The sequence below is a fragment of the Leuciscus leuciscus genome, assembly GCF_965113295.1.
Source record: "Leuciscus leuciscus genome assembly, chromosome: 20".
In the NCBI taxonomy this organism is placed as follows: Eukaryota; Metazoa; Chordata; class Actinopteri; order Cypriniformes; family Leuciscidae; genus Leuciscus; species Leuciscus leuciscus.
Window position 1 is genome coordinate 28,829,854 of NC_138744.1, and position 23,910 is coordinate 28,853,763.

General features: G+C 41.7%; 1 protein-coding gene and 1 long non-coding RNA gene across 7 annotated transcripts in view; one reads left to right on the forward strand and one right to left on the reverse strand.

Moving 5' to 3' along the window:
* LOC309484284 overlaps window positions 1-23,910 on the reverse strand; it is a 278,513-nt gene that overhangs the window by 17,103 nt on the left and 237,500 nt on the right. The window lies entirely within an intron of this gene.
* LOC309484077 (NACHT, LRR and PYD domains-containing protein 3) overlaps window positions 1-23,910 on the forward strand; it is a 39,548-nt gene that overhangs the window by 11,242 nt on the left and 4,396 nt on the right. For 2 of the 6 annotated variants that reach the window (XM_082150250.1, XM_082150249.1), the window contains exons 3-15: window positions 6,235-6,322; window positions 13,135-13,245; window positions 15,594-15,704; window positions 15,829-15,939; window positions 16,062-16,172; window positions 16,333-16,495; window positions 16,616-16,835; window positions 16,914-18,675; window positions 18,930-19,103; window positions 21,759-21,932; window positions 22,015-22,182; window positions 22,883-23,056; window positions 23,220-23,266. In XM_082150250.1, the coding sequence (XP_082006376.1) occupies window positions 6,252-6,322; window positions 13,135-13,245; window positions 15,594-15,704; window positions 15,829-15,939; window positions 16,062-16,172; window positions 16,333-16,495; window positions 16,616-16,835; window positions 16,914-18,675; window positions 18,930-19,103; window positions 21,759-21,932; window positions 22,015-22,182; window positions 22,883-23,056; window positions 23,220-23,266 (3,397 nt within the window). In that variant the 5' untranslated portion in view covers window positions 6,235-6,251. The remainder of the gene's footprint in view (window positions 1-6,234; window positions 6,323-13,134; window positions 13,246-15,593; window positions 15,705-15,828; window positions 15,940-16,061; window positions 16,173-16,332; window positions 16,496-16,615; window positions 16,836-16,913; window positions 18,676-18,929; window positions 19,104-21,758; window positions 21,933-22,014; window positions 22,183-22,882; window positions 23,057-23,219; window positions 23,267-23,910) is intronic. The other 4 variants (XM_082150251.1, XM_082150252.1, XM_082150253.1 and 1 more) reach the window with 4 other exon arrangements.

The window sequence follows — 23,910 nt, forward strand, 5'->3', positions numbered from 1 at the left end:
CCCTCGGGGAAAACCCTCTGGTCCTGAGCCACCACTGCAGGGGCCTCATGTGCAGTAGTCCAAAAGGTATCACGTTGGAAGCTGCTGCCATGAGACCCAACAGTCTCTGGAACTGTTTGACAGTGAGTAGCTGGCCTGGCTTTACACTTTTCACAGCTGCAAGGATGGAATCTATCCGTGGCGGTGACAGGCGCGCCTGCATCGACACAGAATCCCAAACCACGCCTAAAAAAGTGGTCCTCTGAAGTGGAGAAAGCACACTCTTCTTGGCGTTCAGCCGTAACCCCAGCTCTTTCATGTGGGCGAGAACAACATCTCGATGTTGAACCGCCAACTGATGCGACTGAGCTAAAATCAACCAATCGTCGATGTAGTTCATGATGCGAATACCCTGGAGGCGCAGAGGCGCCAGAGCTGCATCCACGCATTTGGTGAAAGTGCGGGGTGATAAAGCCAGGCCAAATGGAAGAACTCGATATTAGATTAGATTAGATTAGATTCAACTTTATTGTCATTACACAAGTACAGGTACAAGGCAACGAAATGCAGTTTAGGTCTAACCAGAAGTGCAATAGCAGCAAGTGCAGGATATACAGTGGTTCCATAAGTGCAGAACATGGATATGTACTGAATAAATATAGAGTTGAATACTATTATAAACAAAAATTTACAGATAGATTTGTCCTATGAATATAATATACAGATAACTATTACTGTGAACAGAATTTACAGCTAGATATGTACTGAATATAATATACAGATGGCTATTACTATAAACAGAATTTTTACAGATAGATATGTACTGAATATATATACAGATGGGTGTTACTATAAACAGAATGTGAGCATAATATACAGATGGCTATTACTATAAACAGAATTTTACAAATAGATATATGTATAAGTTAGGCTAAAATGAGCAGTATAACAATGGATTTAAAGTAGTGCAAATAAAGTTTGGACAGAAGCTATCCGAGTGAAAGTGCAGTGGAAGTAATTGCATATTACAGTTAAAGTATGGTATTGCAAATGTATATGTAAACAGTCGGTACTGTAAATAAACAGTCGGCAGTGCAAATTGAGCATATTCCAGTCAAGGTAGTAGTGCAAGATGCATATGTAAACAGTTGTTTCTGTAATAACAGTCAGCAGTGCAAATGAACATTATAGTATTGCAAATAACAAATAACAAAATGGAGGCAGGTGTGAGGAGGGAGAGGAGAGTCAATCAGTATATGAGGGGAGTGGGATCAATGAGGGTTAGAGTTTAATAAAGAGACAGCTCTGGGGAAAAAACTGTTCTTTAGTCTGCTGGTCCTGGTCCGGAGGCACCTGAAACGCCTGCCGGAGGGCAGGAGAGAAAACAGTCTGTGGGCTGGGTGAGAGGAGTCCTTAAGGATGCTGCGAGCTCGATGCAGACAGCGTTTCCTCTGGATGTGCTCGATGGCAGGTAGTGGAGTCCCAGTGATGCGCTGGGCGGTTTTCACCACCCGCTGCAGTGCCTTGCGCTCTGCAACAGAACAGCTCCCATACCACACTGTAGCACAGTTGGTCAGGATGCTTTCTATTGCACAGCGATAGAAGTTCACCAGGATAGTGGAGGAAAGCTGATTCTTCCTCAGTGTCCTCAGGAAGAAAAGGCGCTGGTGAGCCTTCTTGACCAGGCTGGAGGTGTTGGTTGTCCAGGTCATGTCCGCCGAGATGTGGGTCCCCAGGAACTTGAAACTGGAGACACGCTCAACAGCCATTCCATTGATGTGGATGGTGTCGTGTGTGCCTCTTGACACTTTCCTGAAGTCCACGATGAGCTCCTTCGTTTTGGTGGTGTTGAGGAGCTGGTTATTTTCAGTGCACCATGTGGCCAGGTGCTTGATCTCCTCCCTATAGGCAGTCTCATCGTTGTTGCTGATGAGACCAATCACCGTAGTGTCGTCCGCAAACTTGACGATGGAATTAGATCCGTACACAGGCTTGCAGTCAGAGGTGAAGAGGGAGTAGAGAAACGGGCTTAGCACACAGCCCTGTGGTACACCAGTGTTGAGTGTGATGGACGTGGAGCAGTTGGAGCCTGATCGAACATTCTGGGGTCTGTTGGTCAAAAAGTCCAAAATCCAGTTGCACATGGAGGTGTTGATGCCCAGGTCTCCAAGTTTGGCTATTAACTTAGTTGGGATGACAGTGTTGAATGCTGAGCTGAAGTCAACAAACAGCATGCGTGCATAAGTGTTCTTATTGTCCAGATGTGTGAGCACAGAGTGCAGTGCCATGGAAACTGCATCCTCTGTGCTCCTATTGCTACGGTAGGCAAACTGGTGTGAGTCCAATGTGGATGGAAGAGAGTCTTTTAGGTGTGCCAGGACCAGCCGCTCAAAGCACTTCATTACGATGGGTGTGAGTGCTACAGGGCGGTAGTCGTTAAGGCACTTCGGGCTGGAGTGTTTTGGCACTGGCACAATGGAAGTGCATTTAAAGCATGTTGGTACAGCTGCTTGGGCAAGAGACAGGTTGAAAATGTCTGTAAAAACCCCAGCGAGCTGCTCCGCACATGCCCTGAGTACGCGTCCAGGGATGTTGTCTGGTCCAGCAGCCTTGTGCGCGCTGATCCTGCTCAGTGCATTGCAGACATCTGTGGAGGAGAGTGTGATCGGCGGGTGGTCAGCTGAGGATTTGAGCTTGGTGGCAGTTTCTCTGTTGTCTCTTTCAAAGCGAGCATAAAAGTCATTTAGCTCGTTCAGGAAGTTGACATCAGTGGCTGCGGGGGTGGAGTGAGAGGGTTTGTAGTCACTGATGGCCTGAATGCCCTGCCACATGCGCCGAGGGTCAGCGTTGGAAAAGTGTCCCTCTATCTTAAGCTTGTAGCAGTGCTTGGCCTCTTTGATGCCCCTTTTCAGATTTGCTCTGGATGTGCTATAGGCTTGTGCATCTCCTGATCTGAAGGCAGTGTTGCGTGTCTTCAATAGGAGTCGCACTTCCCTGTTCATCCATGGCTTCTGATTTGGGTATGTGGTGATCTGCTTCTGGGTTGTAACACTGTCAATGGTGGTATTGATATAATCCAGTACAGAGGAGGTGTAGCAGTCAATGTCCGTGTGAGAGCCACTGGTGGCTTGAGAAGCAAACATACTCCAGTATTGGTATGCTTTGCCCCCGAAAGCAAACCTCAGGAACTTCCAATGACACGGACGGATGGAAATATGGAAATATGCGTCCTTGAGATCTATCGTGACAAACCAGTCCTCGGACCTGATCTGTGGCACGATTTGTCTCAAAGTTAACATTTTGAACTTGAGCTGCATGACTGACTCGTTCAGAACTCGAAGATCTAAAATGGGACGCAATCCCCCGTCCTTTTTTGGAACTATGAAGTACCGGCTGTAAAACCCGGTTTCCCTGTTGGAGGGAGGTACATATTCTATGGCCCCTTTCTCTAACAGAGTGTTTACTTCCTGTTCCATAACCAGAACCTGCTCGGGGCCCACCACTGTGGGCAGGACCCCCATAAACCGAGGTGGGCGTTTTTTTAATTGTATCTGATACCCTTTTTCCACGGTCTGCAGGACCCAACGAGAAACATTTGACAGTAGCTTCCACGCTGTCAAAGATTCTACTAGAGGTACCAGCCTCTCGAGACTGGTTTCTGGATTTTGTTGCTGTTGAGTAGTCGGTTCGACGCCCTGTAACGGCGCACCGGCAGGGAACGACCAAACAGACTGCTCTAGCACCCTCCTCGGAGGGGGCGGGCATCCCGAGGCCACTACGTTTCCGGGTGGACCTTGAGATATGTGCTCGCCGGAGACCGCTGCGCCCTGTAACACCAGAGGTGGCAGGGTTGGCAGAACGGTCCCCTGAGGGCACCGTGAAAAGAGGTGTTAACCGCTCTGCTTCGGGGGGAACTACCCTCATTTGTCCTGAGCCCTCGGACGTCAGGACCTTTTCCCAGCAGCCTTCTTGGCGGTAATAACGGTCCGCAGATCCGTTTTACCCCTCGAAGACTGCTGGGTTTGAGAGCGCCCTCCGTGTCCCCGAGATTTTTGTGGGGGAGCACGAGAGGACACACTCTGTTTTTGAGTGGCACGGTGTTCAGCGCTCTTTTTAGAGGAGTGAGGCTGCTCCCGCTCAGCAGCCTCAATGAAAGAACGGCGGGGGAGAAGTTTTTGTAATGCAGCTGCCTGTTTAGCAGCTTCCTGATATTTAGCTACCGCACTGTTTACTGCATCACCAAATAAACCAACAGTGGAAACCGGAGCATCTAAGAGAACGTGCTTTTCTTTCTCTTTTATATCGCTCAAATTGACCCACAGATGCCTCTCAGTGGCCACCAGGGCTGCCATAGACCGCCCGATTGATTTAGCGGTCTCCTTGGTGGCCCTGAGAGACAGATCTGTGGCTCTGCGTAGTTCAGCCACTGTGTCAGGACCAATTCCCCCGCCCTCCTCTAAATCCCCCAATAATTCTGCCTGATAGGCTTGCATAATAGACATCGTATGCAGACACGCTGCAGCTTGACCAGCGGCTGCATACGATTTATGAACCAGAGATGATGTGTATTTTACTGGCTTAGAGGGAAGTGAAGGAGCTTTCAGGGAAGATGCCGTTGCTGGAGAGAGATAGCTCGCAAGCGTCTCCTCCACCTTCGGCATCTCCGGATAACCATATTCTTTATATTTCTGAATGGAAGAATAGTGGGATGTTTGTGGTGCATACACTCTGTATGAAACCGGTTTTCCCCACGATCTCCACACCTCGGTGTGGAGATCGGGAAAAAACGGAAGGCTTCTTCGCTGAGGCTGTGTACGAGATGGCAGGAAGCGTTCGTCGAGCTTACTTTTCGAACGAACGTCCTGCCTATCCTCTGGCCACTCAATAGATAATCTGTGAACTGCTCTCGTGACAACATCGAGCAATTCCTCAAAAGCGTGAGACTGAGGTGGCGAATCCTCAGACTCAGCTTCAATACTAACAACGTCCAACTCCTCAGAGCTGGAAAATTGCAGTATTGGTGCCTCCATCGGGGGGGAAGAAACCGCAGCGCGTGCTTCCACACCCTGATGAGAGGCACTGGATCTATCAGAAGGATGTTGAGATAAGGCAGAGCCCGTCTCAACATCCACTGATAAATCCATTTGTGAACGCGGGATCGGAGCGTACGCAATGGAAGCGCCTCGCAATGCACACAGTCACCACCCTCGAGTGCTGACTGGGCATGCTCCTCACCCAAACAAACAACACAAAGAGTGTGAGTATCACCTCCCGTTAAATAACGCGGGCAGGGATTGACACACACTCTAAACTGCTGCTTGCTCGCCATACTGAATATATATATATATATGATATAGACAGACAACACCAAAAAACAAGGACAGATTCAACACAGAGCGCAACTGAAGACTCAGAAAGCTTTCGTTTTCTGTTTCGGGCCGGCTTTTATTGCTTCCTGGTACGTGACGTCACCCGCCTCTGACGTTCCGCCACACCATTGGACTGATTTGACATGTGCTTCAAGACGTCATCACGCAAAGCGTTCCCCCATAGCGTCAGTTTCGACACAACGGGAGTTCCCTTGAAAGGGAACTCGATGAGTGAGAGAATCGTGCCAAAACTGGAAGCGCACGTAAAAGAAAGACGCAACTGTACAAATTTCGGCTATTTCGGGAACCAGAACACATCTTTATCTTCAACAAGCCATTTAGACATTTGCAACAGTTAATTTTTTTCACACAAAGTTTGATTTTACGCAATTAATCTGTTTTGCAGTTCCTGACTCTGTTGTTTTCGGTTGCAAATTGCTGTTCACAAGCTTGCAGTGTTTTTGGCCATATTTCTGCGAAAAAAACGTGCCAAAAGTGTAAGCGCGGAAAATGGAAGTCAGAAGAATACAGATCCTATTTATTTTGCGTTAGCACAAAGCTGCAGTTTCAAAATGCATGAATTACACTTACGAATAACAGTAAAATGCTGCAAATATGTTTTTCTTACACTTGAAAGGCGATTTACACCTTTACAAATCTTCTCTTGCGCATGCAAATTTAATTTACGCTTGCAATCTTATGTACACTTTCACAAATCTTACCCTGCTCATGTGATTCTTTATGACATCATATTACCTTTATAGTTTTTGTTGTTTTGTATGTTGGTTTCAAACAGGAGAATACCAAAAAACGAACTTACAGTCAGAGTTCCATACACAAAATGGCAGCTAAAAAAAGTTTTTTTTTTACATTTGTGTATTGACAGGAGTCCATTAATTAAAAATGAGTGCTGGAGAGAATGATGATGACTCTGTCCCTATGAGCAGTCCAGAAGAAGACCTTCACTCTGAACGGTGAGGACAATGAGAAAGTCACATACATTTCAAGATCAATTATTGATTTGAAGTGCCATCTGAAATTTTCTTCTAGAATGATTATTTTTGTCAAGCTCGTATATTTAATTTCAGTAATTTCACTTAAATGGCAATGGAAATTACCTATTGTCATTTAAGTGAAATTAATGAACTTAAATATACAAGCTTGTTAAAAATGATAATTCTAGAAGAAAATTTCAGATGGCACTTAGAGGCTTTTGCATCTGAACTCTTCATTTATTGACATTTATTTTAAAGATAGCACAAATTCACACCTCACAAATGAGAGATGAATTAGAGACACTAATTTTTATGTAGGTGTTAGTGCAAGTGTGAATGTGTGCATGTTAGGGGTGTAACGGTACATGTATTCGTCCCGAACCGAAAGGTACGGATATCACGGTTCGGTGCATAGGGTCACACGATGAATACAGTAGGTCACAGGCGATCCACACTTCCATCCAGAAGGGGGCGTGCGGTAATGCAACACTATTTGCTATTAGTAAAAAGCGTTGAAGATGAAGAGATGATCAATTGGTATGTTTACTTGTAATGTATCCACCAGTGTTTCAACTGCGGAAAGACTTCAATAAAAACAGCTTGAGAATAATATCTCACGTAGCATTAAATTTACCTCAGGCATTTAGTGTCGACAGCAGGTTAGTTCGCTTGAGAAATTAACTCTAGAGAGAAGCATTTTGTATATGCACTATATTAGCTTACTCATTATATTTACTTAACCTGTTAGTAATGTCTTGATCATTTAATGTATGTTTAAATAAATTTGTCATGGAAACAAGTTATGACAGTAACTGTGTAAATTATTATATTTCAAAAATGAATTGGAGTAGAAAATGTTCTTTATAATTAGATCTAGACGTTCATGCAAAACCTGCCTCATGTGCAATTTACATGTTTTTATTTTTTTATTTGAGTGTTGATTATTATATCTAAAAATAAATGGCAACTGAATTTAACAATTTGTGCTCTGTTGTTAATTTTAACCTTTAATAGTAATGTGTAAGTAAGGGCTCCCTTTATAATCTACAACATTAGCTAAGATAATTTTTTTATCCCTAAGACATTTTTTACAATAATTGAATTTATTTCAACACAGAGGCACATTTGTTAAGAAAAACAAAACACCATTAATAAAAAAAAGAAAGAAGCAATTTTGTGTTTAGTTTTCTCCCCCCTGCTGTACAGAACCGTGACTTCTAAATCGAGGTGCGTACCGAACCGTCATGTTTGTGTACCAGTACACCCCTAGTGTACAGTATGTCTGTGTGTTGGTCCTGGGATGGACTGGTCATTCAGAGTGTTTCCCTGCCTTTGACCCGAGACGCGGGGATTGCATACCTGTGACTCTACAGAGGACAAACGGTTTGGTAAATGGATGGATGGATGTACAAATTTTTCAAGCAAAACATCTGACTAAAAGAAGTTTGAAATGCTAAAACAATAGAGTAAACAACACAGTCAGTATTGTGTTTGTAAGTGTTTGTTTGTGGTAAGTGGATGATGTTGCTAGTTAATGTGATTCTTTACACCTGTGGTTCCTCTGTTGGACACCTATTTGAATTTGAGGAGAACATTTCGGTTATGTATGTATTCCTCGTTCCCTGAAGGAGGGAACAGAGACGTAGTCGGATGTACCATACTGATAGGGATCACGCTTAGGGAGCCTGTCATCTTCGAATATTGTTAAAACGAGCCAATACACATTGGCGTGCGTGAATTGCATCTCGCGCTCCGCCCCGCAGCGCAGGTATAAACACGGAAGCGGATGCACACACCACTTGTTTTCGCTGAGGAGCCGAGCGGAGTTCGGAGTCAGCGGTGGTCCAGCAATAGTGGCGACGGGACTACGTCTCCGGTCCCTCCTTCAGGGAACGAGGGTTACATACGTAACCGAGACATTCCCTTTCAGTTCGGTCACGTTCAATGTAGTCAGACGTACCGTACTGATTGGGATCCCCATGAAAACGCCACTACTGCTGCCACATTCCAGTTCCTAGACAAAAGCCTCCTGATCCTCCCGCATATTGAGGTGGAGATAGTCCTATCTGAATAGTCCTATATTGAAAATAATAATGAATGTTTTTTGAGCATCAAATCATCATATCAGAATGATTTCTGAAGAATCATGTGACACTGAAGACTGGAGTAATGATGCTGAAAATTCAGCTTTGATCACAGGAATAAATAAATTGTCATAATATTTCACAATAATACTGTTTTGTTTTATTGTTTTTTATCAAATAAATGCTGCCTTGGTGAGCAGAAGAGACTTCTTTTAAAAACATAAAAAATCTTACCGATCTAAAACTTTTGACCAGTAGTGTGTATATATATATATATATATATATATATATATATATAGATATATATATAGATATATATATAGATATAGATATTACTATTTTTGTCAAAAATAAAGTCATCAACTAAGATGTTAGCTGTTCCAATGTTGGCTATATTCAAACTAATTAATACATATGATCAAATGTAGGGCTATAATCATTTTTTTTACAAAGAAGGAGCACACTTGAAATATTGTTGAAATTGTAATTATTGTTGAAATTGTAACCTTTTTAATAAAATAGCAAAACATATTTACAAGATAGATGTAAGCAAAATCTTAAATGGTCAATATAAGTCTTCTAAATATATCTTTTGTCCTTGCATTCATTCTTGGCTCAGTCAGTGTCACACCTGAATGAATGGCTAATTATGCAGAGTCATTACGCATAATGGGTGGGACATTGTATTCTCAGGTTCTGTTCTGTTTACCCCAAGGGGGGTTATTGCTGCTCTCCCTGCTCTTATCCATGCTAGGCTGCATGGATGCGCAGGGAGTTCTCGCCCAGAACGGAACCATACCGCCAATCCAAACTGTATGCTAATTGTCAATCATATTTGGGTATAAACACACCAAGATGATGGCAACCACTTTGCAGTGGGCCAACATGGAAACAGCCTTCTCTTCTGCTGGTTTTTGTTACAGACAAGAGCAGGATGAGGTCCTGAGGCTTTGCATTCTGTCCTGTAAAACTGCAAGGCAGAAGGAACCGAGAAAAGCCAGGGCTGGGTCTACCTCCTCCGGGGCAGCGCTTGCAGGCTCACCACCTGGTCCCGTCTTAAGAGAGAGGTAGGAACTTTGGGCACGTATCCAAGCCAGGGTCTCAGATATTGTGAGAGTTGGCCGGCCTGAATTCCAGGCACGATTCGTTGACCGAAAATGTGTGCAGGTCCCCTACCTTCTTGATAGAGGCAAGCAAGCAGGAGTACTGTTTCTTTAAAAACAGGATTTTTTAACTCAGCTGCCTGCAGTGACTCAAGGGGAGGTCTCTGAGTGCAGTAACACCAGAGATAGGTCCCAGGAAGGTATATATCCGCAAGGCGGATTCAGTCTCGTTGCTCCCCTCAGGAACCCGACAATGAAGTGCTTCCCTAAGGATTAGATCCACTGCATCATGCTGTGTGTTTAAAATAAAGGCAACATACATTTTGAGGGTGGAGGGTAACAGTGGAGGGTGGAGGGTAACAGCCCTCGCTCCGATCCATCTTGCAGGAAAGAAGCACAGAAGTGATCGAAACACCTTCGGGGGTCTTCCGTGGGAAGAACACCAACAACCAACAGGTTCCACTTCAGGTCGTAAGCAAGCCTCTTTACTTTTAGAGGGAGCTCTCGCAGAAGTGATGGTATATACATCATTTTAAAGTAGATAGCTGAACCTCCGCAACGAGACATGGAGTTTCCAGAGGTCTGGTGCGGGTGCCAATGATGCCCCGTCCCTGAGATGTCTCAGAGGAAAGGGTCAAGAAGGGGCTGTCGAGAGGAGCATAAGTTCGGGGGAACGAGGTCCAGTTGTGCCATTACAGGGCAACTAAGAGACCTGCCCCTTCTCCTTCCTGACTAGCACAATGTTGTGCAAGAAGGCTCACTGGGGAAGCGCATTTGCGTAGGCCCCGTGGTCAGCTGTATGCCAGTGTCTCTTTGTTTCAGGGAGTAAACTACTGGAAGGGGACGAGTTCGGAGAGGCAACAGATGTAACTGTGCGGCCCCGAAGTGATCCAAAAACAGCTGGAGGCTGGCATGAGGCCTTGTGGGTGGCACGATTGAGCAGGTCAGAACTTAAAAGTGAAAGAACCAATCTCAGAAGCTTCTGACTCCATAGGAGGAGGTGGCGGGCGAGTTGTGACATGCGAGGGAAGTGTATGAGCAACGGTCGCTATACTGAGCAGTGCAAGCTTGCTGAGCCGCTGCATCAAGCAAGGGAACTGCTAACAACTCGAGGCAATGGATGCCAATGCAGTGGTAGGTTCGCCCAGACACCCCCGTTTACTACATGCCTGTTATACGTGGCCCCTCGGCTGGTGTTTAGCAGACACTTGTTCTAGGAGCGTTTTGGCCCGGAGAAGCAAAAGGTCTGAACACGGCTGAGAGTTTGGCGGCAGACTGGGTGTCGTTAACACACGGAGCGTGCCGCTCTGCCACGGCCACCTTGGGACTCAAGTCATGAAGCCAGTGCTGAAGCGGTCATCATATGGAGGAAGCTGGTTATATGCGGCTGCGTCTACCATATGCCCCAGAAGCCTCTGAAAGTTTAAGTGGAACCCCTTCTCACTTCTATGTAGCACCGTTCCTGGTGAGGAATGTGTAGACCAAGTCCACCTCCAAACCGGAAAAGAGATCCTCAGTCCATGGCCGAGTTTACTCTTCTCCAGTTGACCTGAAGACCCAACTGGCTATGTAGCACTCAAAGGGAGGGTCTTGTACTGAGACTTCGACCCTTCAACGCAAGGGCACAGGCATGGCCTACGTTGCGGAAGGGTAGAGATCTGAAGTACGCGTCCTTCAGGTCGAACGCTGCAGACCAATCTTGGGGATGGAGCATTGGGAATGCGTTTCTGTGTTTGTAACTTGAACGGAAGCTTGAAAAAGGGCCCAAATCAAGAGACACAGATCCAAGATGGTCGTAACTCACCTTTACTTGAGTACAATGAAGTGCGGGCAACTTTCAGAAGCCAGTCTTCATATCGGCTGGAGGGACGGCTCAATCGCATCCTTCGCCAGTAGGAATGCGATGACTGCGTGAACGACAGACGCACATTCAGAAACACTGAAGTGTAACGAATGGCATCTTGAAAAAGATGCAAATGCACCCATGTTGCTCTTTCAGGAATGGGACCCATCACCAGTGCCGGAGCACACAGGGGAATGACCACGGCAACACAGAACAGTGAACTGAAACAGTGAAGCACTCACTTTTCCGCCCTCTAACCAACCATCAACAAACACAGAAATTTGATGCTGTTAAAACAGCAGTTGAGAGCTCAAAGCTCGCGATCACCGTTACACTCGCGCTGTAGAACCATCAGCACTGGGAGAGTCTTCCTAGAAGAACACCAACACATTCGCTCGTTGTAAACAACTGCACTCAATCAGAGACATCGACACCGATCGGCTCCGAAGCGAAAGACAAGTGGTGTGTGCATCCGCTTCCGTGTTTATACCCGCGCTGTGGGGCAGAGCGCGAGATGCAATTCACGCACGCCTATGTGCATTGGCTCATTTTAACAATACTCGAAGATGACAGGCTCCCTAAGTGTGATCCAAATCAGTACGGTACGTATGACTACGTCGAACGTGACCGAACTGAAAGGGAACTGACTTCAAACATATACTAACAATCATCAAAACACAAGCTGATTGAAACACACTTAGACTTTAACAGTTATGAAGAATGTTGATGCGTGTGAAGAGATAATATCGTGCAGCATTTGAGACACACAAGAGACTTGCTTTGACATTTTTTACAGTATAGCTACATATAGCACCATTGCTTTAATATTACACTTACAGGCAGACACCAGTTATGACCCTTAGCTTATACATGGTAAATTATTTGGGTAACACTTTACTTAAAGGTGCATTGCGCAAGTCTCTGAGTTTTTGCAGAACTATGCCCCCTCTGGCGGCAAGCGAAACTGCAACCAGAGGTTGTCTTTTGCACTAGACAAAAGTTTTCTTTTTTTTATCTTACGTGGAGTTTGCGTTGGTGTTTGAAATGAACTACAAGCCGGTCTCTTAGAATCCATCTTCTACGGAGAATGGCGGCGAATACACAAACCTGCCAGACATAGCCAGGTGAGCGTGCCGTGAACGCGCATGACGTCACGCCCAGTCTCAAATTCCGACCCGAATCCCTCTTATTTATTTTACTGTACAGGATTATAAAGACAATCTCAGTGATCAGAGAAGGGCTCATTCAGCCCATCAGGCAATTGTTTAAGCATGTATGGGTTAGAAACGGGTATTTTTAACATGAAAAGTTGCGCAATGCACCTTTAAAGCATTTATGTATAATGCATTATAAAGGCAGTCATTATGTGCATTATATCTTTAATAAATAATTGTAACCATAGTTAAAATGCATCATAATATTTGCATATTCCTTGTGAAATTGGTTGTTTATCATATGTTTAAATGCTATATACTTTCGAAAGGTGTAACAATGAATAGATAAGTATTGTACGTAAATTATTAATGAAACCATAGAATGCATTATAAGGTGCATTACAACAAGGCAGAAATTAATGCATTAAAAATACTTTTATAATGCATTATATATAAAGGCTTTAAATATAGTGTTACCATTATCTATTTAAAGGGCATGAAGATACAATTGATTATTTATTAAATGTTATTGAGATATAGAAAAAAACTTATTAGTGGTTTATTTGTGACAAATATTCAGTCCACAGTTTTTTACCCCCCTACTTAGAACCAAACAGGAGGGATCAGACTCACCAACATCACATCAGTCTCTGGAGAGTGACAGATCAATCCCTCTACCACTGAACTTCAGTGGTGAAGCACAGAGAAAAACAGAAAGGTTTGATCTAATGAAAAGTTTACAGTTAACTTGAAAAAAGGAAGTGTGTGTGTATGTATATATATATATATATATATATACATATATATATATATATATATATATATATATATATATATATATATATATATATATATATATCAGGGACGTGCGGTCAGGGTAGGCAGGGTAGGCAGTGCCTCACCAAAGGAAATGTTGACATTACATTTATTAATTTCAAGAGCTTTATTAATTCACCACATTATTAATTGCATTTATTTTATTCCAAATATTAATTTTTGTAACAAAAAAATTCAGGAATACACATATAATATACTCATTTTGCCATTGTTTGCTCCTAAAACCCTTGTTTCATGCAGGAAATTCAAGGCCATGGCCATTGAGGCAGAGGTTAGCAGTGCCTCTTTGGTCCATAGAACATAGTTTACGTAGATTTGCGCATGCGCAGTCAGTTCTCATGCTGTCTTGAATTATCAACATTGAGGCAGAGACCGAGCTTGCTTCATGTCACGTGATCCACTCGCTCTCACTCAATCCGCGCTTCCCGATACTTAGCATCTAGCGGCGCCTAGCGTTGGCTGTCAACAGGCCCGGGGTGGGTAATCGGGAGAATTCCCGGTGGGCCGCTTCACTTTTGGGCCGGTCGAGGATTTATTACATTTTTTTCACATTTGTCACGTTAGTTACATTAGGCTACACACGTTCTGCATTCTGACACCGCAGCGCGCAGCCTCTGCATGGGTTGTACCATGAGAGGGAGTTCTCCCCTCCCCTCCTATAGAGTTGATTGGGTCCATAGCCCGTCTTTTCCAAAACGTTTTCTCAGGTAGGCTACCGCGGCACCGCCGGCGCCTACCGATAGCTGGGCCGGCCCTACCGTAACGGTACGCGTCAGGGAGGATGAATGGGAGGAAGAGGCCAGGAGGTATGGAAGCTTGTTTCCGCCACAGAAAAAAACATTTTAAAAGATAATTGCGACTTTTTATCTCACAATTGCGAGTTTACATCTCGCAATTCTGTCATTATTTCTCAGAATTGCAAGATATAAAGTCAGAATTGCGTGAAATAAAGTCGCAATTGCTTGTTATAAAGTCAGAATTGCGAGATATAAAGTCAGAATTGCGTGAAATAAAGTCGCAATTGCATGTTATAAAGTCAGAATTGCAAGCCTACCCATAACAAGACTTCACCGCACGTTACTGATATATGAAGAGTTTGGTTCCAAAACGCGATAAACGCCTTTTTTCCCGCAAAAAACAGTATTGTATAGGGTCAGCATTGAAAAGTTAATAAAAAAATTTACCTAAAATGCGACATCCACCGTGTTATTCTGTCATGTTTTCTCCCTTTCTTTCCAAACCGTAACAAACGCCAGTCTCCCTTCTCTGCAGAATGCGATGAATCCGCTCAACCAATCACAGCGTACCATTCCACACATTGTAAACAGTAACGGCGGCGCTTTGAATACACCCTGACCCGGCATCCTAGTTTTCCTTATCTACTTTGTACTTTTTTGATCGACAAACAAACAAAAGAAATGAATAATTTTGACGCCATTGATGTACCTGTGGTGGTTTCTTCGGTAGGGAAGAAATGTAAGCCATTGAAATCTAATAATTTACGTGAGGAGATTAAGAAGATGAGGCACTCGGGAGGAGGAAAAATGCCGGCTGTTGCTTGTTCTCACACGACTGTATCAAACTTTTAAAAAAACTTTCAGATTGTTTTACTCAAAGTCAACGAAAACTGAGCAGGACCAAGCCATTTTACAGCTGATCGGCGTCAAAAAAGTTCAGCAGGTATTTCCTAGCGATGGCTGATTTAATGTATTTTTTAGTCCAGTGCCTGTATATAAGATTAGTATTGGTCGACTTCAGAGGCTGTCATATGTGGATCAACTTAATTTGTTGTGTATTTTCAACAGTTTCAATGTGAAAAATAACTTTTAAATTGATTCAATGGATTAATTGCATTTATTTTAAAAAGTGTCATGAATTTATTGCATTTAAAAAAAAAAAAAAAAAAAAAACGTTTTTATAATAAATATTTCAAAATCAAAATCTGGATTTGAATTTTTTATGTTATTATAACCTAAAGATGCTATGTGAAAGTTTGAAACAGAAAATAGTGGTTTTCATCTTGCCACTTTCTTGGTAAAGAAAACACATTTTTACTCAAATTAATCAAAATGGATTTATTGCGTTTTGGAACCGAACTCTTCATATATATATATATATATATATATATATATATATACAGTATATACTTGAAAGACCATATGTATGGTTTTTTATGTGTAAAGATAAACTGCATGTGTGGAAAATTGTCTGACTGTGTTTTTCTCATAGCACCAAACAGGAGGAATCAGACTCACCAACATCACACCTGTCTCTGAAGAGTGACAGATCAATCCCCCTACCACTGAATTTCAGTGATGAAGCACAGAGAAATACAGAAAGGTTTGATCTAATGTTACATTTACAGTAAATATAACATGGAAGTGGAAAAGTATAAACTGTCTTTCATGTGTAAAGATAAACATACTTGTTTACCTTTGATAAACGTTCTGTGTTTTACTCATAGCACCAAACAGGAGGAATCAGACTCACCAACATCACATCTGTCTCTGAAGAGTGACAGATCAATCCCCCTACCACTGAATTTCAGTGATGAAGCTCAGAGAAATAAAGAAAGGTTTGATCTAATGTAACATTTACAGTAAATAACATGGAAGTGGAAAAGTATAAACTGTCTTTCATGTGTAAAGATAAACATACTTGTTTACCTTTGATAAATGTTCTGTGTTTTACTCATAGCACCAAACAGGAGGAATCAGACTCACCAACATCACACCTCTCTCTGAAGAGTGACAGATCAATCCCCCTACCACTGAACTTCAGCAGTGGAGCACAGAAAAATATAAAAAGGTTTTGTCTAATTAAAAATGTACAAAGAAGTAAGCATGGAAATGAGAAAACATGCTGAAATAGTTTTAAAATGCCTAGATAATCCAAAATAGACAAAATATTAATAATTAATATTAAATATTAATTTAAGTTAACTGATTAATGTTGAATATTCCTGCAGGAGGTTGTCTGTGGAAGAGACCCAAGACCAGGTGGAGGACAGACCTGCTAGAGTCTGTCAGCATTACGGAGCTTCAGTGGTGTTCTGTAAGACAGATAACATGCACATCTGTAGCATCTGTATGGGGCAAGAGCACCAAGGCCACAGTAAATTCTACATTGTGGTTAGTTTTCCATTGAAATATCTTTTCAGTTATTCAACAGACAATTTAATTTTAAAACAAGTTATATAATTTATGGTTGATGAACATTTTTCTATTGGGTACTCTTTTATTTTACCACAGAAATCGAATGTGCCAGGCAGTCAAACCATACTTTATGATATTATGGGGAACATGGGAACAGAATTCTTCAAAACCTTCAAAAGAGAACTATCTGAGGATTACCCAGAATGCTTAGGGAATCAGCCAGAGAAGCTCAGTCTCTCTGATGCTGCTGAGAAAATGGTGGAGAGCTTTGGAGGAGAGGCAGCACTGAGGATCGCATGTCACTTCGTGGCAAATGGTAGGATTATTATTTAATTGAAGTTTAAATTAAGATTTTTCTTTTCATTTTATCTAAACATCTCTTACTTTTGTCTAGCTAATCCACTTCAAAAAATCACAGATGCCAATAAAGCAAAGCTTAAGAACAAATGTCAACATTTAATCGAAGGAAATTCATCTCAAGGTAAACAATGCTTTTTGAAGGATATCTACACCGATCTTTACATGACAGATGGTGGAAGTGGAGTGATAAATAATGAACATGAGGTTCTGAGGATTGAGATGATTTCACAAAGCAGAAACAGGCAAGGAACTTCATTTGCATGTAATGACATCTTTAAGACACTGCCAGGACAAATAAAACAAATCAGAACAGTCCTGACGATGGGCATAGCTGGCATTGGAAAGCATGTGTCGGTGCAGAAGTTCATTCTAGACTGGGCGGATGGAAAATCAAACCAAGATATCAATGTTATCATCCATCTACCATTTCGTGACCTCTTCCAGAAAAAGGGGAACTGTAGTCTTCTACAGCTGGTTCAACAATATGCTCCTGAGGTGAAAGAAGAAAATCTTTCAAAACTGAAAGTGCTTTTTATTTTAGATGGTTTAGAAGTCTGTCAGTATCCTCTTGATTTCCATAAGAATGACTACTGCTCTGATATATATGAGAAAGTTCCTTTGGATGTGCTGCTTACAAACCTCATCAAGGGTAATTTGCTTCCCTCTGCTCTCCTCTGGATAACTACAAGACCTTCAACAGCCAATAGGATCCCTCCTGAGTGTGTCCACCAGGTCACCGAGATTCATGGGTTCAATGACCATCAAAAGGAAGCATTCTTCAGGAAGAAAATCAGTGATCAGAAGCTGGCAAGTGAAATCATAGCACACATCAAATCATGTCAGAGCCTCTACATCATGTGCCACATGCCCATCTTCTGCTGGATTTCTGCCACTGTGCTAGAAAATATGATGAGTGATGGAAACTCTGATGAAATGCCCAGAACTCTAACTGAGATGTTCACTCACTTCCTGCTCATTCAGATCAGTCTCAAGCATAAGAAGTTCAATGGAGCTGATGCCAATAATCCAATGAAACTGTCTGAATTTGACAAAACATTGATTCCGAAACTGGGAAAACTGGCTTTCAAGCAAATGGAGAACAACAATTTTATTTTTCAAGAAGAGGATCTAAAAAATGGTGGCATTGATGTGAGTAAAGCCTCAGAGTACTCAGTGTTCACAGAGATTTTCAGAGAAGAGCTGGGATTGTACAGGGAGAAGGTCTATAGCTTTGTACATGTGAGCTACCAGGAGTATCTGGCAGCGATATATGCTCACTTTGCATGTGTTAATGATGGGAAAAATGTTCTTGAAGACAAATTCACAAATCTTTCGGGTGTACATCAGAGTGCAGTGGACAAAGCTTTAAAGAGCCCTAATGGACATCTTGACCTTTTCCTTCGCTTCCTTTTGGGTCTTTCTGTTGACCCTAACTGCAATCTCCTGGAAGACCTTCTAACCAAAGGCAGTTCATGTAAACCCTGTGTAGATAAAAACTTGACAGTGTGTTACATCAAAGAGAAGATCAAACAGGAACAATCACCAGAGAGAATCATCAATCTGTTCCACTGTTTAAATGAGCTGAATGACAACACTCTTGTTAAAGAAATTCAGACTGCCATAAAATCAGGAACACTCTTGGGTAATGAGCTGGAGCCAGAGCAATGGTCAGCACTGGCTTATGTCTTGTTGAATTCTGGGAAGGTATTAGATGAGTTTGACATGAAGAAGTTCAGCACATCAACAGAAAACCAGATAAGACTGCTGCCAGTGCTCAAAATCTGCAAAATGGCCAGGTCTGTTTTTATTATCCCTACTGTATACAAATTGTTTATAATATGTTGCACACTGCTACACCGCCAGATATTTAAAATATCATGAAAAGGCTTTCCAGCCAAGTGAACTGAGACTTTAATTACAACCTTATTTTGTTAGAACGTTTTTGTTGCATTGTCACATTTAAATGCACACAGTAACAACATGAATGGTTTGTCTGAACAACTTGAAAAAAAACGGAAAAAAACCCGGAAAAATGCACTCTTGTTTACAGACTAGATTGTTGTAATCTCTCATCTGAGTCCTGTGGAAGAATCTCCTCAGCTTTACAGTCAGTCAACTCACCCTTGAGAGAGCTGGATCTGAGCAACAATAAACTAAGCAAGTCTGGAGCGGTCGTCCTCTTTTCTGGACTACCAAGTCCAATTTGTCAATTACAAAAATTGAAGTAAGTAGTCTAAGTAGTCAATATGTATGAGGTATCTCTTAGAAACCCTGTTCTTGTCAGAATTGCAGACTGGCGAGTGGTGTCATATAATTATCAATTACAAAACAATTTGATATGTATTCTCTAGAAGCCAGGCTAAACAAGTAAACACTGTTATTGCCCTTAATCACATCTTATACACCAAAAATATACACATCAACAGTAACCTTAATAAATCATTAGAAACACAACCTGGATAAATGCACTTCATTATTAAGATTATGAATATCTGTTGATTATTTGATATGGGATGTTGTGATTGTAAATCCCTTCTTCATACATCCAGAATACTCTTGCACTTAATTTATTTTTTTCACAGTTGGTAGGACACATTTCTCAACTCTTAGGTCACTTTTTCAAAACTCTTAACAGTTCTCATAATGAACTTTCAACTCAGCAGTTGAGTACAGCAGGTAATTTCACATTCAGAGTGCATTAAAACTATCAAAACACTTCATATCTCAGATTCTTCATAAGACAAGTAAAGGTTGTCACCCAACAAAAACACTTAGTCACTCATGAGGCATCTACCTAAAACACTATCAATGGTTAGCATTATACAATTTTTTGGGGGGGGGAAATGTATTTAAAACAAGGATTACAGCTCTCTACTGATAAGAATTCACTACAATATATGTAACATGGTCCATGTTTAAATTACAGTATGGAATTATGCTTAATTAAACTCCTATTGTATAGATGGTAATTGAATTACTAGACTAACAGCTGTGTAAGTGTTCAGCTACATCTAATTTTTTTGATAGTATTTTATTTTTTGGTTACCCTTTATCTGGATGGTCCCCATTAGACATTCTGTTGACTGTAAGTAATGTTGTACCTACATATCAACTAACTTCTCGGTTATGTATGTAACCCTCGTTCCCGAGGGAACGGAGATGTTACGTTGTGACGACGAATGGGGTTTCGCATAGAAAGCCTCTCACCTTCGAGTATACAAAACGAGCCAATGGCAAGAAAATGCCATGGGTCTGCGGAATTTGCAAAGCGTTACTCCGCCCCACCTTGTGCGTTCCAGCGAGATCACATTGCCTGCTGCTGATCTGTGCTGTGATCTGCCGACAGTGTTTGTGCTTCTCCCTGGGCACTTCAGCACTCTGCTGAGCTTTTTTTCTCTCTCTAAAAGAGATGCACGTGGCACGTCTTTTTCAAGACGGTTCGCCAGTGTGTTTTCTGGATGTGGGTGCATGATCCATCTGCTTAGCGGTCACGAGCGCTGTTTGGCGTGTTGGGCTTAATCAATGGATGAGTCATGTTTTCATTGCGGGAACATGACCATTGCGATGTTTAGATCGAGACTCAATGATCTCCGTGTGGGTAGAGTCCCCTCTGCCACACCCCAATCTAGATACTTTAGAGGGGATACTTTGGCTGGTGGCCAGGGTGATCTGAGAGTTACGATGTGGCACAATAACCGACGAGTCATTCCTCGGGCCTCGCCCCCCTCCACATCACAAACCGTGGAGCTTCCGTGTGTGCCTGGTTCCTCTCAGGGACCCAGTGTTTTCATTCGGGGCTCTGGCGGATGATGTCATGTCACTCACAGCATCACAAGGCGGGCTCAATTCCTCTGGAAATGAGGATTTGACTGCGTTGCCTCCCTCGGGAGTGCCAGCGTTAGCCGAGTCAGACCCAGAGGTGACGGCCATGCTCTCCCGGGCAGCTGAAAGCATCGGTTGGAGTGGCCGATTCCAAGCATCTTTCATACTCGAAGGTGAGAGGCTTTCAAAGCGAAACCCCATTCGTCGTCACGACGTAACTCGTAGTGACCACGAAAGGGAACTCTTATTAGAGTATTATTTGAGTATTAGAGTTTTTTGGTTTGTTTGTAGTATTTCAGATTCAGAATATATTTCAATATGATAACATTCAAGACTAATGAACAGGGAAAACCAACAAAGGACTACAAAGGACTACAGCACGGCATAAGGAACAGGAAACATCTTAATTGTCTAGGGGCAAACGCAGGCAACATGTAACAGTTGACATACAGTTTGTGCTTACTTAATTAAAGTCAACAGAATGTGTAAAGGGGACAATCAAAATAAAGTGTTAACCATTTTTTAGATTCAGACAGTGGCATAGCAGATGGGCACGCAGGGCACACAATGTTTCCGCAATAAGGTTTTGAAAAAGTGACCTAAATATTGAGAAAATGGTCTTAGCAATTGGAAAATAAAACTCTATTATTAGACAAAAATAATGAATAATGAAAAAAATAATGATTTCTATTATTAGGTGAGGGAACTAAAGCATTAAACATTAAAAGTTAAACATTAAAGTTTTATGCTGTGAAAATGAATGATACATCTTGTTAAGAGGTATGCTGTTTCTTAATGACCTGACTTAATGACAACTAAACAGGCGAAGACCTCATAGACAAGTCCCACAGTCTTACATTGAAGGAGTGAAAAAGTGACCTAAATATTGAGAAAATGGTCTTAGCAATTGGAAAATAAAACTCTATTATTAGACAAAAATAATGATTCCTCATAGTGTTGATGCAATTATTTCACCAAGTAGAATACATTGGATAAATGTGAGTTGATGGTTACTGCTAATTCATTCGTTGTGGTGTCTTTCATTTCTACATATCAGGCTGGCTGGCTGTGATTTCCCATCAGAAATCTGTACAAATCTAGCCTCAGCACTCAAATCAACAAATTCACTCCTGAGAGAACTGAATCTGAGCTACAATACGATAACTAATAATGGAGTAAAACAACTCTGTGCTGGACTTATTAGTCAAAATTGTAAACTTCAGAAACTCAAGTAAGTATTGCCTTATTTGTGAGAGTGTTTAGATTTAACATTAGCTAATTTGGTATGTGATGTAATTTACCTCTTTCTACAGGTTAAAGAAATGTGGTCTCACAAGCTGTGAACTTCTAGCATCAGTTCTGAAATCATCTTACTCAGACCTAAAGGAGCTGGAGCTGAAACACAATGATCTGGGGGATTTGGGAGCAAATCAGCTCTCAACGGGACTAAAGGATCCACAGTGTACATTAGAGAAACTGGGGTAAGCACAACTATGATGACATAATTGCTGTGTTATAATATTAGAACCAAAGGTCGCCAACGGTTATTTTATTAGTGGTCCTCCTTGCAGGCATCACTATTATTATGGTTTATCGTTCGGGTGAGGGAACTAAAGCATTAAACATTAAAAGTTAAACATTAAAGTTTAAGCATTAAACTTTATGCTGTGAAAATGAATGATACATCTTGTTAAGAGGTATGCTGTTTCTTAATGACCTGACTTAATTACAACTAAACAGGCGAAGACCTCATAGACAAGTCCCACAGTCTTACATTGAAGGAGGTAGCCAAGCCAAATCTAGAGACTTGAATATCACAGTTTATTAAGGGGGGACTCTTTTTGCATGACTGCAAACGCATAGAAATTGCCCAGAACAGAAAACTCAAGCAACCACACAGCAATGGAATATAAAACCCACTCAAAACATCCTGGCAACCACTTACAACACCCTAGTATCATGACAGCGAGTTTTGCACAGGCAAATGCCATTACAGTATGTTCATGAAAATGTATAGAATATAGTTATTGTTAATTCTTACAAGTCTGGGACTGTGTGGCAAAGTGTAAAAGACATTTGACAATGATTTGTCATGATCTTGGGTTAATATCTGTTATATATATATATATATTTAAATCAGATGCTCTAGAAACACTTTTTTTTTTGCAACATTACCTGCAGTCTGTCGGGGTGTATGATCACAGTGATGGGCTGCAGTTCACTGGCCTCAGCTCTCAACTCAAATGGTGATCATCTGAGAGAACTGGATTTGAGCTACAACCACCCTGGAGACGTTGGGGTGAAACTGCTCTCTGATAAAAAAGATGATCCAACCTGTAAACTGGAGAAACTAAAGTATGTACTTATTTAGCTATTATTTAATACACTACATGTTGGAATCTTGATTAAGAGGACTTCATGGCATGACACTATTGTCATACTTCATGATCATAAGATTCTACAATACTACAAAACAGTTGATTATATTTGAAATCTCAGTGTTTGTATATTCCCCCAGTGTTGAGAAAGGAGGAGAGTGTCGAATTTATCCAGGTCTGAAAAAATGTAGGTATCTCATGCAAAGACACAAAATGTAACTGTTAATTCTATTTTGAAAGACATAATCAACATTTATACTATGTGGCTGTTGAATACTTCATTCGTCAACCAATCAGAATCTTCTAAGGTGTGCAATTATTTTCAGGGAAACACACAGCTAAAGTAATTATTTCCATGTTTTCCATGTTTTATTATGTATTTATTATTTATTATGGAAAAGCACATAATCTCTTTCTCCCGGTCTCTCTCCCTCTTATATGCAACATACGGACACACTATCGCACAGTGTTGTCAGCGCTGCTCTGACGATTTTATCAGTAAAATAGTTGAACAACTTAAAAGCTACATGACATTTCTCATTAGCTAGGTAATAACAGCGCTGTTCTTGAAGCAGATAAATGTACAGTTTCGCTATTAGTAGAGTACTGCCGAACACTGTTGAGATACACACAAACTTGGGAATTTCATACAAGCTTAATCTCTCTCTCTCTCTGGGCCTGTTTACACCTGGTCACTTCATGCATTTTTACTGATCAGATTTATTCACGTCACCGAAAGCAACAGATATAAGCTGCATTTTATTGCATTATTGCATTTTTCTCCTTAGTTTCTCCTTAGTCACCAAGTAGTTGACAAATAGAGGACTCCGG